The sequence below is a fragment of the Elephantulus edwardii genome, unplaced genomic scaffold (genome assembly GCF_000299155.1).
Source record: "Elephantulus edwardii isolate Elephantulus edwardi_28Jun2011 unplaced genomic scaffold, EleEdw1.0 scaffold00148, whole genome shotgun sequence".
Lineage (NCBI taxonomy): Eukaryota > Metazoa > Chordata > Mammalia > Macroscelidea > Macroscelididae > Elephantulus > Elephantulus edwardii.
The window spans coordinates 5,600,324-5,614,799 of record NW_006399898.1 but is presented as its reverse complement, the minus strand read 5'-3'; the positions used below and the strand labels follow the sequence as shown (position 1 = coordinate 5,614,799).

Below are 14,476 nucleotides of genomic sequence, written 5' to 3'. Positions count from 1 at the left end.
GGCGCGTCCCAGCTTTGGCCTTAACGTCCCTTCCCCACGGCCTCGTCCTGCCCCAGCCTCCAGGACAGTCTGTCCGTGGGGCCAGGCCTCTGCCAGGTGGGCAGGCAGCAGAGGGGAGGGGTTTTTAAGAGAAACGACTGTACTTTGAAATGTGCCTCTGAGAGAAAAGCCCTTCCTGTTCTTCCAGACCCAGGCTGACCCACTGGACGGCCGCCGGGGCCGCCTTGGGACAGATGTGCCCTTTGTCCCTCTGCCTGTCCTGTGCCAGGGCTACCTGGGTGCTTCTGGCCCTTCATGTCAGCCTCCTGCCCGTTCAGTGTCACGTGTGTGCTGGTGTGTGTGAGAACATGAACGTGAACTTGTAAGGGACGGCTCGTCTGGTGTCTGGATCTTTCTCGGCCAGGCTGCTGCCCTGACTTCATGAGCCCCTCTGTCGAGTTTCTTGAGTATTTTGAGAAACTTGAGACCATCTGAAAAACACAAGAATGGTAAGAGCTGTATCCCTCGAGCTATGTGGCTCTGCTGCTGAGGATAGCCAATCCTTTGGGCCATGGCTCAGCGACCCTGTGTGATAGAGACCTGTCCCAGGCGTCTCTACAGCTGTCAGTTTCTACGGAAGCAGATTGCTACTGCTGCAGCCACTGGTGCAGCCACTGGTGGATTTGAACCCCTGACTTCCACTGACAGCCCAACACTTAACCACTGTGCCACCAGGGCTCCTTTTCAGGCCCACTTCCTTCTAAAATCAGGGATGGTCTCGAGCAGGACCTGAGTTCAGGTCCCAAAGTCTGTAACTTTGACACAGAAACGGTGATGTAATTATCCCTGCTCAAAAGTCCCATTCATCCTCATGGGCTCCTTCCCACCCGTCATTCCCAGTCCCCTGGTCAGACATCACGAGTCATCCTTTAATCCAGAAAGTTCCTCACTTCATCTCTCACACCATTGACCTTAGTCAAGAGCCTTGGCCATTGATTCTGGGGACGGTCCTATCCATTTTGGTTTGCCAGTTTTAGATTCAGGTTATGCATTTTGGCAGGAACATGTAAGCAGCTTACATCTCAAACTCCAAAACTAAACATTGCCATCAAGTCCGTTCCAGCTCCTGGCACCATTTTGTGCACGGTGGTGGCTGCCCATGTGCAGTGGGTGATGACTGCACCAGAGCCACCTTCCCTGTGCCGATTTTGGCTTCACTGGGAAGGTGTTAGGTTCCAGCAGCCTACATCTGACTTCTTTCAGGGCAGAAATGAACCAACAGGAATGGACTATCTGCCGCTGCCTCTCACATGTTTGCCGCAGTCCTCACCGCTCCCTCTTGTCCCACACCACCCAGCAAATACATTTACTTGTTTGGCTCCCAGAGGCCTTGGAGTTTGAGACCATGGTTTTGTAAAAGCCAAGTATTGTGGCTGAGATGACAATTGGGGCATGAAGCTCTGTATTTATATCCCTCCCATTGTGCCCCAAAGTGTTTCCACAGAACTCCAAGTGTCTCAAATTCCTTAGAAAGGGTGTCTTAAGCTCCCGTCCTCCTGCACAGACTTGGAATCACTTTGTGGGCTGGGTAGGGAGGGGCCCCACTCTTCCCACCAGCCTGATCATCTGCTCCTGGACCCACCTCTCCCCTAAGCCTGAGAGCTCTCTGGGATAGAAGGGCTAGGTGGGACTAGGCAGGGCCCCCACTGCTCCCCAGAGCGGAGGCCTAGACATCTCACGTGTCCCTAAGGTGTGTACGTGGGCAGAGGCTGGGATGGGGGAGTCTGGCACCAGAGTCTCAACTGGCCTGAAGTCAAGAATGAGGAGATTGGCTTGTAAAAAGGCAGATTTCTGAGCCCTGCCCCTGGAGGCTGAATCAAGTCTGGGTGTGTCCCTGTGTTTTCAACAAGCACTCACACCCAGGCAACCTGGGAAACAATGGAGGCTCAGAACACAATCTCTATTCACAGCTTTATTACTGTTTGGGACATGAACATTCACACAGGTCCAGATACAACAGCGCAGAGCCTTCCCCTCTCCACAGACAGGCATGGTCACCTGTGCACACAACCCTGATCTTGCTGTTAGAGCAGACAGCCAAAAACGAAGGAGAGGCATTGCTCAGTGGGCAGCTCACAGCAGGATACCAGCAGGTTGGTGAGTCTCAGCACAGGAGGCCTACGGAACTCGGCACAACGCCTGGCGGTCGCTTCTCCATCTCCGAGGCGCCAGGCTCAGCCTCCTGAGATCCAGGCCCTAGGTCAGGCCGTCCCGTCCAGTCCGAGCGAGCGGTGACCGAGTCTGCCCTGCGCACACGGGTCTTGCTGTCTCACCACCCGCTGGGCTGGATGACCTCTGCGATGGGTTCTGTTCTGCGTTTGACAGCATCCCTCCCTCCACCCACCAGATGCGAGTAGCATTCCTTAGTCCTGACATGTAAAAATGTCTCCAGACACGGCAGAAAGTTCCCCAGTCAAACAAAATCCAGCAAACTACCAGAACACTGCCAGCAATTTGACTTTGACCCACGGCCACCCTACAGGACTAGTGAACTCCCTGTTAGGGTCCTTATGAGACGAGTGCCTCAGCTCTTTTCCCAAGGAGCGGCTTGTGGGTTTGAACTGCCGAACCGTTGCATGAAGCATCGGGGCACGAAGCTTCTTTGTATCCCTCCCACTGTGCTCCAAAGTGCTTCCACAGAACCCCAAGTGTCTCAGATTCCTTAGAAAGGGTGTCTTTTTAATTTTTTTTATTTTATTTTATTATTTTTGTGTGAGTGTACCGTCAGATCAGATCTGACTGGTACAGGAGAAGATTGTCCCTCCTTCCCCGGCAAAGCCTCTGGTGGATTTGAACCGTGCACCTCTGGGATTGTAGTTGCAGCTCCTTACCACTAGGCCACCAGAGCTCCCAGAAAGGGTGTCTTAAGCTCCCGTCCTCCTGCACAGACTTGGAATCACTTTGTGGGCTGGGTAGGGAGGGGCCCCACTCTTCCCACCAGCCTGATCATCTGCTCCTGGACCCACCTCTCCCCTAAGCCTGAGAGCTCTCTGGGATAGAAGGGCTAGGTGGGACCAGGCAGGGCCCCCACTGCTCCCCAGAGCGGAGGCCTGGACATCTCACGTGTCCCTAAGGTGTGTACGTGGGCAGAGGCCGGGATGGGGGAGTCTGGCACCAGAGTCTCAACTGGCCTGAAGTCAAGAATGAGGAGATTGGCTTGTAAAACACAGATTTCCGAGCCCTGCCCCTGGAGGCTGAGTCAAGTCTGGGTCACGATAACCGGCAGTGGTGACCCCACATGGCATAGGTCTTACACGGCTAGCCTCTAACCAGCAGGCAAGGTTCAAACCCAGCAGGGCCCAGGAGGATGAAGGTCAAGGTCATAGCTTCAGAGAGCTGCTGGAGGGTGGTCAGTTGGAACAACTCCATGACAGTGGACTTGGGCTTTTGAGTCACAGGACGAAACCTCGAGAACAGGGAGGCTGCCATGCCAGGGACACACAGCGCAGGCCCCACCGTCCGGAGTCCTAGCTGGCACCAATTCCGACGTCCTGCTCTTGATGACCCAAGCAGGCTGGTGCCAGGATGACACCTAAAACCCCCCTTCCCTAGTACAGGACCCACGGGTAACCTCATGGCACTCAGCCTGAACACATCAGTCCCCACCAAGTCCTCCAAACCCCGCTGTGAGCTCTCAGGAGGTCCATTTTACAGATGGGACAAGTGACATCATGTGCCCACGGTCCCACGGCTATTAAATCGCGATGCTCAACCCTGGCTTCACTCACATGAGCATCATCACCTGGAGAATGATTTGCAAAACCTCAACCTCACCCCAGACAGATTAAGTCAGAGGCTGGGTGTGGAGCCACCCGAAACCACCTACGTACTTCCCAGGTCTGGTGCCCCAGAATTAAAATGGGGACGTGGGGCAGATTTGAAGGGCTTAGGACCAAGCTTAGCTCTCTGAGATGCTCAGTAGACAGAACTGGAGGTGCTGCCCCCTCTATCCAGGTAAACCCCTGGCCTCCAAGGGGATGTCCTCAACTCCCTGTAGGGGTGTCCCCACACCCTGCCCTGGCCCCATTCACACCACAAGCTGCTATTTTATTCTCATGCACTCGGGAAGGGTGGAGGGAGGGAGGCAGTGAGAGGAGGGTCCCCACAGTGACCTGGAGGGACGTCCTGCCCCCACTGTCCACAGGAGCCAGTCCCTGAGCAGCAAGGTGTCCTTGGAGGGTGCGTCCAGATGGCTCTGATAAGACGTGGGCTGTGAAACTGAGGAGTTCAAAGGGGCCTGCCGGACTCTCTAAGGCAAGGACCCCCTCTCCGGTCCTGGCTGGAGCTCCTGGAACAGAGGAACCCCCCGAAAGTGGGTTTCGTTCTAGGCCAGGTGATACCTGAGTCCCGCCAACACTGGCAGGAGCCTGTCCCTCACCTGGTATTGGCTTTCCTCTTCCTCCTCCTCTTCCACCTCTGTCTTCTTGAATGAGCTCAAGGCCTCCTCCAGCACGCCATCAGGGTCTTGGATCTTGATCTGCAGGGAAACAGCGAGAGTGGGTTTGGGAGCCAAGGAAGCCAGTGCCTCCCCCAGCGTGTTGTCAGGGCCAAGCTGTGAGTACACCTGAAGGTCGTGAGCTCTGGGCTGCCAGCATCTCTGGGCATGCCAAGATGACACAAACAGCTCACTTGTCTGGCCCCCGGTGGGGTGTGGTAGATTGGGGGTGCCCCGTCTCTGGGTGTGGCCATCAGGTCATTGTCAGACAGGAGGGCTCCCCACCTGAGGAATGGGGAACTTGGTGGGTGCAGGGGCCTGTTCACGGCCAAAGTCGGTCATTGTGCCACACTTGGGCATGTCGTCCACCCAGAAGCCTTTGAACAGCTGGCCGTGGTCCAGGTGGAAGAAGCATCCTGGTCCGTTCTTCATGTCTTTCTGCCACTGGCCCTCATAGCGGTTCCCGTTCTCTAGGGAAAAGGTGTGGGTGTGGGTGCCAGGTACAATTGACCAGGCTAGGACCTGCCCCCCCCATCACCCACCAGGAGGCCAGAAAGACCATCGGGCTGGGGAGCAAAGGCTGGGCGGAGCTGGACGTGAAGGGCTGGTCTAGCAAGATGACAGCCCTGCATTTCCGGCAACTTCAGACTCACACCTAGTTCAGTTCTCATCTCAACCACTCTCCTGAGTCTAGGCAAACAATTCCTATTTCCTAGCTATTAAAAAAAAAAAAAAAGAACAAAGGCCTATAAAGTGACCAATATGACCAGGGAAGCACTCACTCCTTAGAGGGACTGACCACTGAAAGTCCGAGGGCAGCATGTGCCCGCGGATGGAGCCCTGAAGGCAAGAAGGGGTGGACAGCATGAATGACAATCGGTGCAGTACATTGTGGGTACTGTAATGAATGTTACAAAATAAAGTATCCATGAAAATCCAATCTACTCTGTTAAAGTTCACTCAAGTTACAATTTAAAAATAAAATATACAAAAAAAAATAAAATAAAATATACATATATATATTGCTATTGTTGTATACACATATATACATTGTCGCTGTTGTATACCATCAAGTCAGAACTGAGCCTACAGTGGATTTTCAGAGATCCTTCTCCTGCAGAGCAGCTGGTAGATTCAAACTGTGAACCTTTGGGGTGGCAGCCCTGATTCTTAACACTAGGCTACCAGAGCTCCTATATATATTATAGAAAGCAGCAGTAATATGTTCTTCAGTCCTTACTCTGTGCCTGGCTCTATGTTAGATCTCTGACTTCACTTACCCCTAACTAACAAATTCCCTGATGGACTATGAATTCTATTTTACAGACAGGGTTTGGGAGTTAATTGTTCCAAGTCACAAAGCAAGGAAAAGCAAGATCTTGAAGCCAAAACCCACTTATCCCAAATCATGCTGTCAATCACTAGCATTCCAGTTCTCAGCGGGTGGCGACGGTGTGAATAACAACTAACCTTTCTCAGCTCACAAACTTACTGCGTGACAGAAGGCAGGTCACCTAAACATTTTGTCTCATTTCTAAAAAAGAATCAGAGTAGAACACACCTTGTACATGTGTAAAGAATCAATCGATACACTTAGTTCTGGATAAGCTTTCAATCAGAGGTCAGCAAACTCTCCCCGGATAGAGCCAGCTTTGCAAGCCACACAGTCTGTCGCAACCACTCAGAGCTAGTATTGAAGTGTGAGAAAGCTCTAGAGACAAGAGAAATGTGAGCATGTGTGCCAATAAAACTTTATTTACACGTGAGAAGGGGGTTTGACTGGAGTGACAGAAATGTCTTGGAACTAAGTAGAGGTGGTGAGTGCACATCACTGTGAATATGTAAACAAAATTATTCTCTTTAAGATGGTTGATTTTATGTTATTTGAGTTTCATTTCCTAAGCTATGGAGTTTTTTTATTTTAATGAAAGTTTGCAGAGACTTTGGATTTCCATTCATATATTATTGCACATTTTCCTCCCTGCTCACCCCTCCCGCCAGATTGTTTTACTCTTTGAAGAGAAAAAATAAAAATTCTTTCATTGTTATATAATCCTCCTCACCAGTCCACTTTACTATGCAGCTCTTATTCTGGACTTTTGTCATGAAAATAATACCCAGTCATATATTCCCTTCAAACAGATCTGCCTCAGTGCAGTATACACTATCCATCCCCTCCCTTCTTAGATTCCTCCCAACCCTAATGTCAGTCCCATTTTACAACAGTGGCACTATGCAGTATTTGTCCTTTTGTGACTGAGATATTTCACCCAGCATAATGTCCTCCAGAGTCACCCATTCTGTATAATATTTCATGAGTTCCTTATTTTTCAATGCACCATAGTATTCCATTGGGTGAATATACCACAGTTCCTCTATCCATTCATTTGTTGATGGGCACTTGGGTTGTTTCCAACTCTTTGCTATTGCGAACAAAGCCGCAATAAACATGGGTGTGCGTATATCTGCTTGGGTGGCAGTTATGGTTTCTTTAGGGTATATTCCCAGTACTGGAATGAATTGCTGGGTCAAATGGTATTTCTATTTCCAACTTTTTGAGAAAGTGCCATACAGCCTTTCATAGTGGTTGCACCATTTTATGCTCCCACCAACAGTGAATAAAGGTTCCAGTTTCTCCACAACCTCAGAATTTTGCTATTCTTACTGGGGTGAGATGGTATCTCATAGTTGTTTTGAAGCCATTTTTTTTTAGGATCCATTTTACGATATTCAGCTTTGAGAAGCTATTCTTTTGAAAAAACAACCAACCAGTACCTTTATTTACAAAACAAGCTCATCCCAAGAGCTTTGGTTTGCTAACTCCTGCTCTTTAAGTACAAGCTAATATTGGCACAGGATAGAGCAGGGTTTAGGGCTTTTGTACATAGGGTTGCTATGAGTCGCAAACGACTTGACGGCACATAACAACAACAACAACAACAATATCACAGCGCATTTATTGAGTCTTCATACTAAGCATTTTACATACATAAATGAAACTTTTAAAAAGTTTTAGTTTTATTCTTTTTTTTTAATTTTTTAATTATTTTTGTGTGAGTGTACCGTCAAATCAGATCTGACTGGTACAGGAGGAGATTGTCCCTCCTTCCCCGGCAGAGCATCTGGTAAATTCGAACTGTGCGCCTCTGGGATTGTAGTTGCAGCTCCTTGCCACTAGGCCACCAGAGCTCCCCTAGTTTTATTCTTATGTACAGGCACAGAGGGTTTAAGCAAATGTCCCAAGGTCTTGCAGTGAGTAAGTAGTCAAGGCAGGATTTTGACTCTCTCACCACCTCTTCCTGTTTCCTATTTTCCTTACTACCGTCAATTCCCCCAGGCTGTGCGGCCTTGGGCAGTTGTCCTAACAGCTCTGAGGCTCAGTTCATTTGTAAAGTGGAAATAAGTAGATACTGCCCATCCAGTTTCCATTCTGTCTTTACAGGAGGCTGAGGCCTAGCCTTCTGAAGAGCTGCAGGTGGAATAGAATTGCCCCACATACTAGGCCCTAGGGCACTTGAAGGATTCTTGGTGGAGGACTGGTCGATATAACGAAAGTGCTCAGTGTTATTATATAAATGGAAGCTATGAGGATGATGATGATGATGTTGGATTGTGTCGAGTCAAGCGTGACTCTAAGAACAAAAGACCTGATGCCTTTTCCATAACTATCCTCGTTTCTCCAAGTTCATAGTGTTTCCAGAGGCATGTGGTTTAGGAAGTGGATGCCACTCCTGCTTCCAAACCTGTTTTACAACTGGGAGCTCCACCAAACACTGCCCACAATAGGAAACCATTCTGCTATTTGATACCCCAGTGGCACAAGGCTCAGCATCACAGCAAACCCAGGTTACGTCATACAGCACATCGACAAAGAGGAATGTGCAGAGTGGAAGAGTGTTCCTCCAGGTAGAACAGCACTAGTCCCAGCAGTGGTTAAGTGTCGTCAAGTCGAAAATGACTTATACTGATCTTTGCACAAAAGACCTGAGCTCTGTTCTATAACTAACATCATTTCTATACGTTTATAGCGTTTACAGAGTTTCCAGAGGCATCTAGTTTAGGAAGCGGATGCCACTCCTGCTTCCCAACCTGAGTAAATCTGGAAGCTCCTCCAAACACTGTCCATGATGGGTGACCATTACGGTACTTGACACGACTGTGGCACAGTGTTCAGCATCACAGCACGTCCAAATTGTTCAGTCCAGAATATTCATTCCAAAAGTAATAAATGTGTATAATAAAATGACGGGATTTTAAAGACACATCCTTTAGCAAGATGATGTAGGCTTAAGAAGTCTAAGACAACAATGAACGGGGTCTGTTTTATGTATTTATCAGTGGTGGTGGTTGTGTACTATTACGTCGGAACTGACCCATTAGCTGACCCTCCAGGGGGTTTCCAGAGGCTGTAAATCGTAGGGGGGCGGGGAGAAGATTGCTTATCTTTTTCTGTGGAGCAGCTGGTGGCCAACTGCTAAGAAATTGTGCTGTAAACCCGAAAGCCTGAAGTTCGAATCCAGCATCTGCTCCACGGGAGACTTAGGAAAACCCGAAGGAGGCTCAGCGCTGAGTTCCGACCCATAGCACATAAAATGCTTGAGAAAAGGGATTTGGTCTCTTTCGGGCCTGGATGGTGGGGCACAGGGAGGCTAGGTGGACACTCTGAAGGGTGTGGCCAGGAGGCAGTGACCAGGAGGCGGCGGGCATGGCCAGGAGGAAGGTAGGGGTGGGGCGGGGGCGGGATGGACAGGTCACTCACTCAGACGCAGCATGCCCTCCCCGTGGCGTCTGTCCTCCAGCCACTGTCCCTCGTAGATGTCCCCGTTCTTGTAGTACATGCGGCCCCAGCCGCAGCGCTGGTTTTGACACCACTCCCCCTCGTAATATTCTGTAGTTCCATAAAACTGGGTCCCATAGCCCTGCAAGGACGCAGGTGTCCCTGTTAACGACACGTGTCCACACTCGCACCCCTACTGACCCCATCATCCTCCCAGGCCCCAGAGCAGACATCTGGGATTCCTCTTGGCTTCCATCCTGGCCCCACAGACAAGCAGCTGGGCCCTGGAACCTCACTGTCCCGTCTCTTCCTCCCCTCTGCTCTGCAGTCCACCTGTTGTCCCTCGCTGGTCGCCTGCCTCCCCTCTCGCATCCCCTACTCATGGACACAGCTGACAAGAAGCGCTTAGAACGCTCATCGGATCACTCCCAGCTGTAATTCTAACTCTGTTAAGGGTTTTGACTCTTTTCTGGAACTCTTGGCGGCAGGGCCCAGAGAGTGTTGTCCTGCTATCCAAAACCACGAGCTACCCCGCGGGAGAAGGACGGGCAGTTTTCTTAGGTTAAGATTTGCAGCCTCAGAGACCCGATGGAGGGTGGCTGTGAGTGGGAGCCCACAAAGGCAAGGAGTGATGGGTTATTACAACAGGATGGCCTGACAAAGGGCCCAGAACAACGGCCTGAAGCACAGTGGAGATTGGAAGGCTAGTGCAGCATGGGTGACGGCACAGGACGGAATGAGGTTACAATCTGTTGTTTGTAGGGTCACTGATTCACAGCCTACTTGATGGCACATAACACCACTAACACCATGAGTCAGAGAAGAGCTATCCTGCTTGGTTTCCAAGGCCTTATTCTGTACCCAAGCAGACAGCTGCATATTTCTCCAGAGGATCGACTGGTAGTCTCGAACTGCTGACCTTGGAGTTAGCAGCCAAGTGCTTCTGAAATGCTAGGTAATGCCGCTTACCAGCGTGTGACTGCAGGGGCAAAACACTTCCCCTCTCTGAGCTGGTTTCTGCATCAGTAACATAAGGAGGAGGTTGATGATGTGAAAATTAGAAGCACCATATATCCTGGTCTCAGCTCACCAGAGTAGTTGCTCAACAAATACTGATCATTATCTGTTTAAATAATGTATAAGTAAGTTTTCTCTTTCTCCCTGGCACATGGCAGGAGTTCTTAGAATTTGTGAAGATGTCTTGATGAAATCTGTCCCTAATTTGGGTGTGTAGGGTGAGGACTCCTCTCTGGCCGTGCTCCCTCTCTCATCTTCCAGTCAAGCTGGGGGGTCTCTGTCTCCTAATTCCCACTTTGCTTGTCACGCCCCCCCCCTTTTTTAATCCAGGTTGAACAGAAGGGGAATTCTCATATTCTGGAAATGAAAGCCAGGAAGTGAGTGGGGAAGAGGGTGGGGGGAGGCTTTGCCCCACAAGCTTGGGGTGGCTTCAAGAGCACCTCCCAGCCCTCTCACTTCCTGTTTCCTGGGGTTTTGTTCTGAGAGGCCTCAACAACCCTCCCACCCCTTCCTTCTCCCACCCACAACCCTGTCCTCCACCCTCAGACACACACAGACACACAGACACACACACACACACACACACACGATGGGAGCCACTCACCGACTTCTTATTATCTGCCCACCAGCCTGCAGACACACACACACACAGACACACACACACGATGGGAGCCACTCACCGATTTCTTATTATCTGCCCACCAGCCTGAGTAAACTCTCCTGTATTTTCCCGTCTCTGGGTTAGGAAGACTGAGGGTACCATAGCCTTCTCGCTTCCCTAACTTCCAGTCCCCCTCATAGATGGCTCCATTCTTCTTCCAGATCTGCATTCCTTTTCCTGGGGACACACAGAGGCCGCCATTGCCAACGTGGCCGTCACGAGGTGGGGGTAGGGAATTCCACAGCGGGTCTCCTACTTTTAACATTAGATGACTCTCGGGCCTGGGGAAGGGGGTGAGGGCAAAGTGTATGTTTATAGACTCCCTGCGCCTCAAGAAAACCAAATCCACTCCTCGGAGTCAAGGCTGATTGTCAGGACCCAGGCAGGACAGAGCATAACTTCCTCACAGGGTTTCCACAGTGGAATCTTTCCAGAAGCTTCTCTGCTCCCAAGGACAGCCCAACATTTAACCCACTAAAGCACCTGAGTCCTTCTCTGGACCCTTCGTCCCCTAAGCAAATGACCCTCCATAGGCTCAGCGTCCACTCACGGAGACCCTGCAGCCAGAGGGGGACTGCCCCTTGGAATTGCTGAGGCTGTAATCTTTCTGGTGGTGTTGTGACCCATCGCTGACCTTCCAGTGGGTTTTCAGAGACTTTAAATCACACAGAAGGACACTGTCCATTTCTCTTCTACAGAGCAACTGGGCCTGATCCAGGCCATGATCTTAATCACTTGCTATGCATCTAAGAGCTGGACACTGACCAAAGACAACAGAATGAATGCCTTTGAGCTACGGTGCTGGGTCTGTCCTGGAGAGGGTCAAACCAAGCTGCTCCTTTGGAAGAAAGCATTTCGAAGCTCCTCCATCTCACATACTTTGTGCAGGTGGCCAGAAGGGACCAGTCCTTGGACATCATGCTTGGAAGGATGAAGGGACAGCCCAGGAGAGGAAGACCCCGGATGAGGTGGCTTGACTTGAAGCCAAGGCCTTGAACTCCAAAGTTTGTGGTCTTAAAACAGTGACACACATGTGCGGGAACGGGAAAACCAGCCTTTCAGCAAGTAGGAAGGCCACTCATACATCAAGCCTCCTCGGTACATTCCCGCTGCCCTGGGATACGCCATGAGTCGGGGGGGAGCTTCTTGTCCCCTTTCCCATTGCTAAGAAAACTTCGAACAAGATCCACAGCGTGACCCCAGGGGTGCCCGAGGGGAAAAGTCCTGTAATTTCCTCATCAGGGCGCCTGGAACGTTCACCTTCTCCCAGACGGTGGTCAGCAGCCAGGTAATTCAGTCCTCAGTGCCTCCAGGAGCGGGCGTGTGGAAGATCTCCTTGACTGGACATTTCTTCGGGCTCCCCTCACGAAGACCCCAAGGGCTTGTGTTCTCCTCTCTCATGGTGGGGCTGAGCCAGCCTCACTGGTGTCTCCAGCAGCTTCTCCACCCTCAATCCGGGCCCAGAGGAGCCCAGGCTGGGCCAATCAGAGCCCTGGACCGGGATCTTTGAAAACAGGAAGTTATTCTGCTGTGGAGGGCCATCGAGTTGCTTCCCATTCATAATAATCTCACGTGATGTTGTAAAACTGCCTCATAGAGTTTCCTAGACTAGATAGATTACCAGGTCTTTGCTCCCCTGGGATACACCTGGTGGATTTGAATATCCAACCTTTTGGTTACCAGCCAAGCACTCAGGCTATGTACGGCTCTGTAATACAGCCTCTATATAGACACCCAAGAGAAATGGATCTGAGGCGGCTCAGAGCTCTCGTTCAGCCTTCCTTCACAGGCAGGGAGGGGGAGAGCTACGCAAGCCAGAATGGGTACTCCCGGTCCAGGGCTCGCTCACCCACCTGCAGCCCCAAGGCCCCGGAGAACACACTGAGAGCTGAGAACAGCCCCACACACCTGCAGGTGAGTGCTGAGAGCAGCTGCTGTGTCACATACTAGGAGCAGCTGGCTTCAGACAGCCGCTAAACGCTGCTCCAATGGCTCATCCCACAAGTACCCCTTCCGGACCAGCCTCTGGGCTCCGTCAATGTCACATCTCGTATCCTTACACACAGACGTTATTCCCATTTTATAGCTGAGGATCACCTAAGCGACCTAGTTAAGATGGGAGTTGATGTTCCGGGATCCCAGCCCTGGTTTCACCCAGCTTGATACACCATCGGAGTGGCTTGAAAGCACAGAATCTGGAATTGAGAGATTACAGTGAGGAGCTTTGGAATGAAAGCTCCTCCTCGGGGGGTTTCCTGTTTTGTGTTGTTTTTAAAAGAGTTGTTTTGATACCAGGGAGCCCTGGTGTGTGAAGTGCTGATGTGATAACAGGAAGATGAGCAGTTGGAACTCTCCGGCCGCTCCTGGCAGGAAAATGGGTAGACTCTTCAGCTAACGGTTGGAAACCTGACGAAAGGTCCTCATGCGTGGGAACCGACACCACAACTGGAGTTTTAGGTTGGGTTTTAGCTTTGTGGTTTGGAGGCCAGGACCCCCCTTCACGCCCTGTGGCCAGACTCTTGAGTTCAACTCTTATCAAGTAGGAGCAGGGCTCTTTCTGGGCCCTCCCTTGCCCCCTGCTGGTCAGCTATCTTCAAAACAGAAGTATGAGCCCAGAATTCCAAGTACAAGAGGGTTTCTGGGGGACTGCCTCCTTCCGAGGCTAACAGACTCAGGGCCTCAGTGGGTCAGGCCTGAGCTGGGCAGGCCAGACTTGTGGAGACCCCTGACCTCTGCTGGTCCCAGGAGGCCTCTCTTTAGTCTTGAGTCAGGCTGTTTGGGCGCCCCTGACTGGACAGGGTCAGTGCCACATGTACACCCCGGGGGTTGTTGCAGGCTGCTTTCCCGGCCCCAGTGTCCACGTAGGTTCAGACTCCACACTCCCCAAGCCCTCAGGGTCCCCAGCTCACCGTGCTTCATGTTATTTGTCCACTCGCCCGTGTAGCAGTCACCGTTGATGGCGTATACCTGATGCCTCAGCCCGTTCTTCTGGGCCTTCTGGTCCCACTCCTTCCACAGGGGCTGTGACCTCGGGGGACACCTGCCGACGCTCATGCTGGCTGTTGCGGTGGGATCCTGCAGGGGTGCCGGCCAGGGAGTGGGGAGATCAGAGACCCTGTGCATTCTGTACTGTGTCCAGGATCCCAAAGCTGTCCTAACAGGTATCCGTGTGAGCTTAAGAGACACGGGTCATGTGTGTGTTCCAAGTCCGGGGGCAGATGAGCAGCCCTTGGTGGGGACCCGCTGTGCTGGACTGACGCTTGGCTGTCCCCTCCTTTGCTTCCTCCCAGGCCTCCCCTCCAAGGGGGCTGAGGGCACAATCATTGGAAGGCAGGGGTTTATGATGGCATCAGGAATAACTACCCAGGGGTGGTGGTCACTGACTGACTGACCAGCATAACCTGCTGGAGCAATGAGTAGCCCAGGAAGCGGGGCTGGGCCATGGGACCATTCGGTGCCACACCCAGGCTCCAAGCCATGCCGGGCCACCAGAAAGCTGGCCACGGTACAGCTCATGGAGATGCCTGGGCCAGCACCCAGCACCTAG

The 14,476-nt window shown here is 51.5% G+C and overlaps 1 protein-coding gene across 1 annotated transcript; it reads right to left on the bottom strand.

Moving 5' to 3' along the window:
• Window positions 1–20: 20 nt before the first annotated feature.
• On the bottom strand, window positions 21–13,983 carry MORN3 (MORN repeat containing 3). The gene is made up of 6 exons (XM_006894713.1): window positions 13,839–13,983; window positions 10,949–11,106; window positions 9,234–9,393; window positions 4,760–4,944; window positions 4,418–4,516; window positions 21–89 (listed from the first exon to the last, which is right to left on the bottom strand). The coding sequence occupies exons 1-6, from the start codon at window positions 13,981–13,983 to the stop codon at window positions 21–23; spliced, it is 816 nt and encodes a 271-aa protein (XP_006894775.1).
• Window positions 13,984–14,476: the final 493 nt, after the last annotated feature.

What these genes read in the sequence shown, in the direction of transcription:
- MORN3 (XM_006894713.1), bottom strand. Translation starts at nt 13,983, where the DNA reads ATGAGCGTCGGCAGGTGTCCCCCGAGGTCACAGCCCCTGTGGAAGGAG. An exon ending in GACAAATAACATGAAGCACG is followed by an intron (nt 11,107 to 13,838) that starts GTGAGCTGGGGA and finishes GTGTGTCCCCAG; the next exon opens with GAAAAGGAATGCAGATCTGG. An exon ending in AAGAGGAAAGCCAATACCAG is followed by an intron (nt 90 to 4,417) that starts GTGAGGGACAGG and finishes CCCACCTGGCAG; the next exon opens with AGGCCTGGCCCCACGGACAG.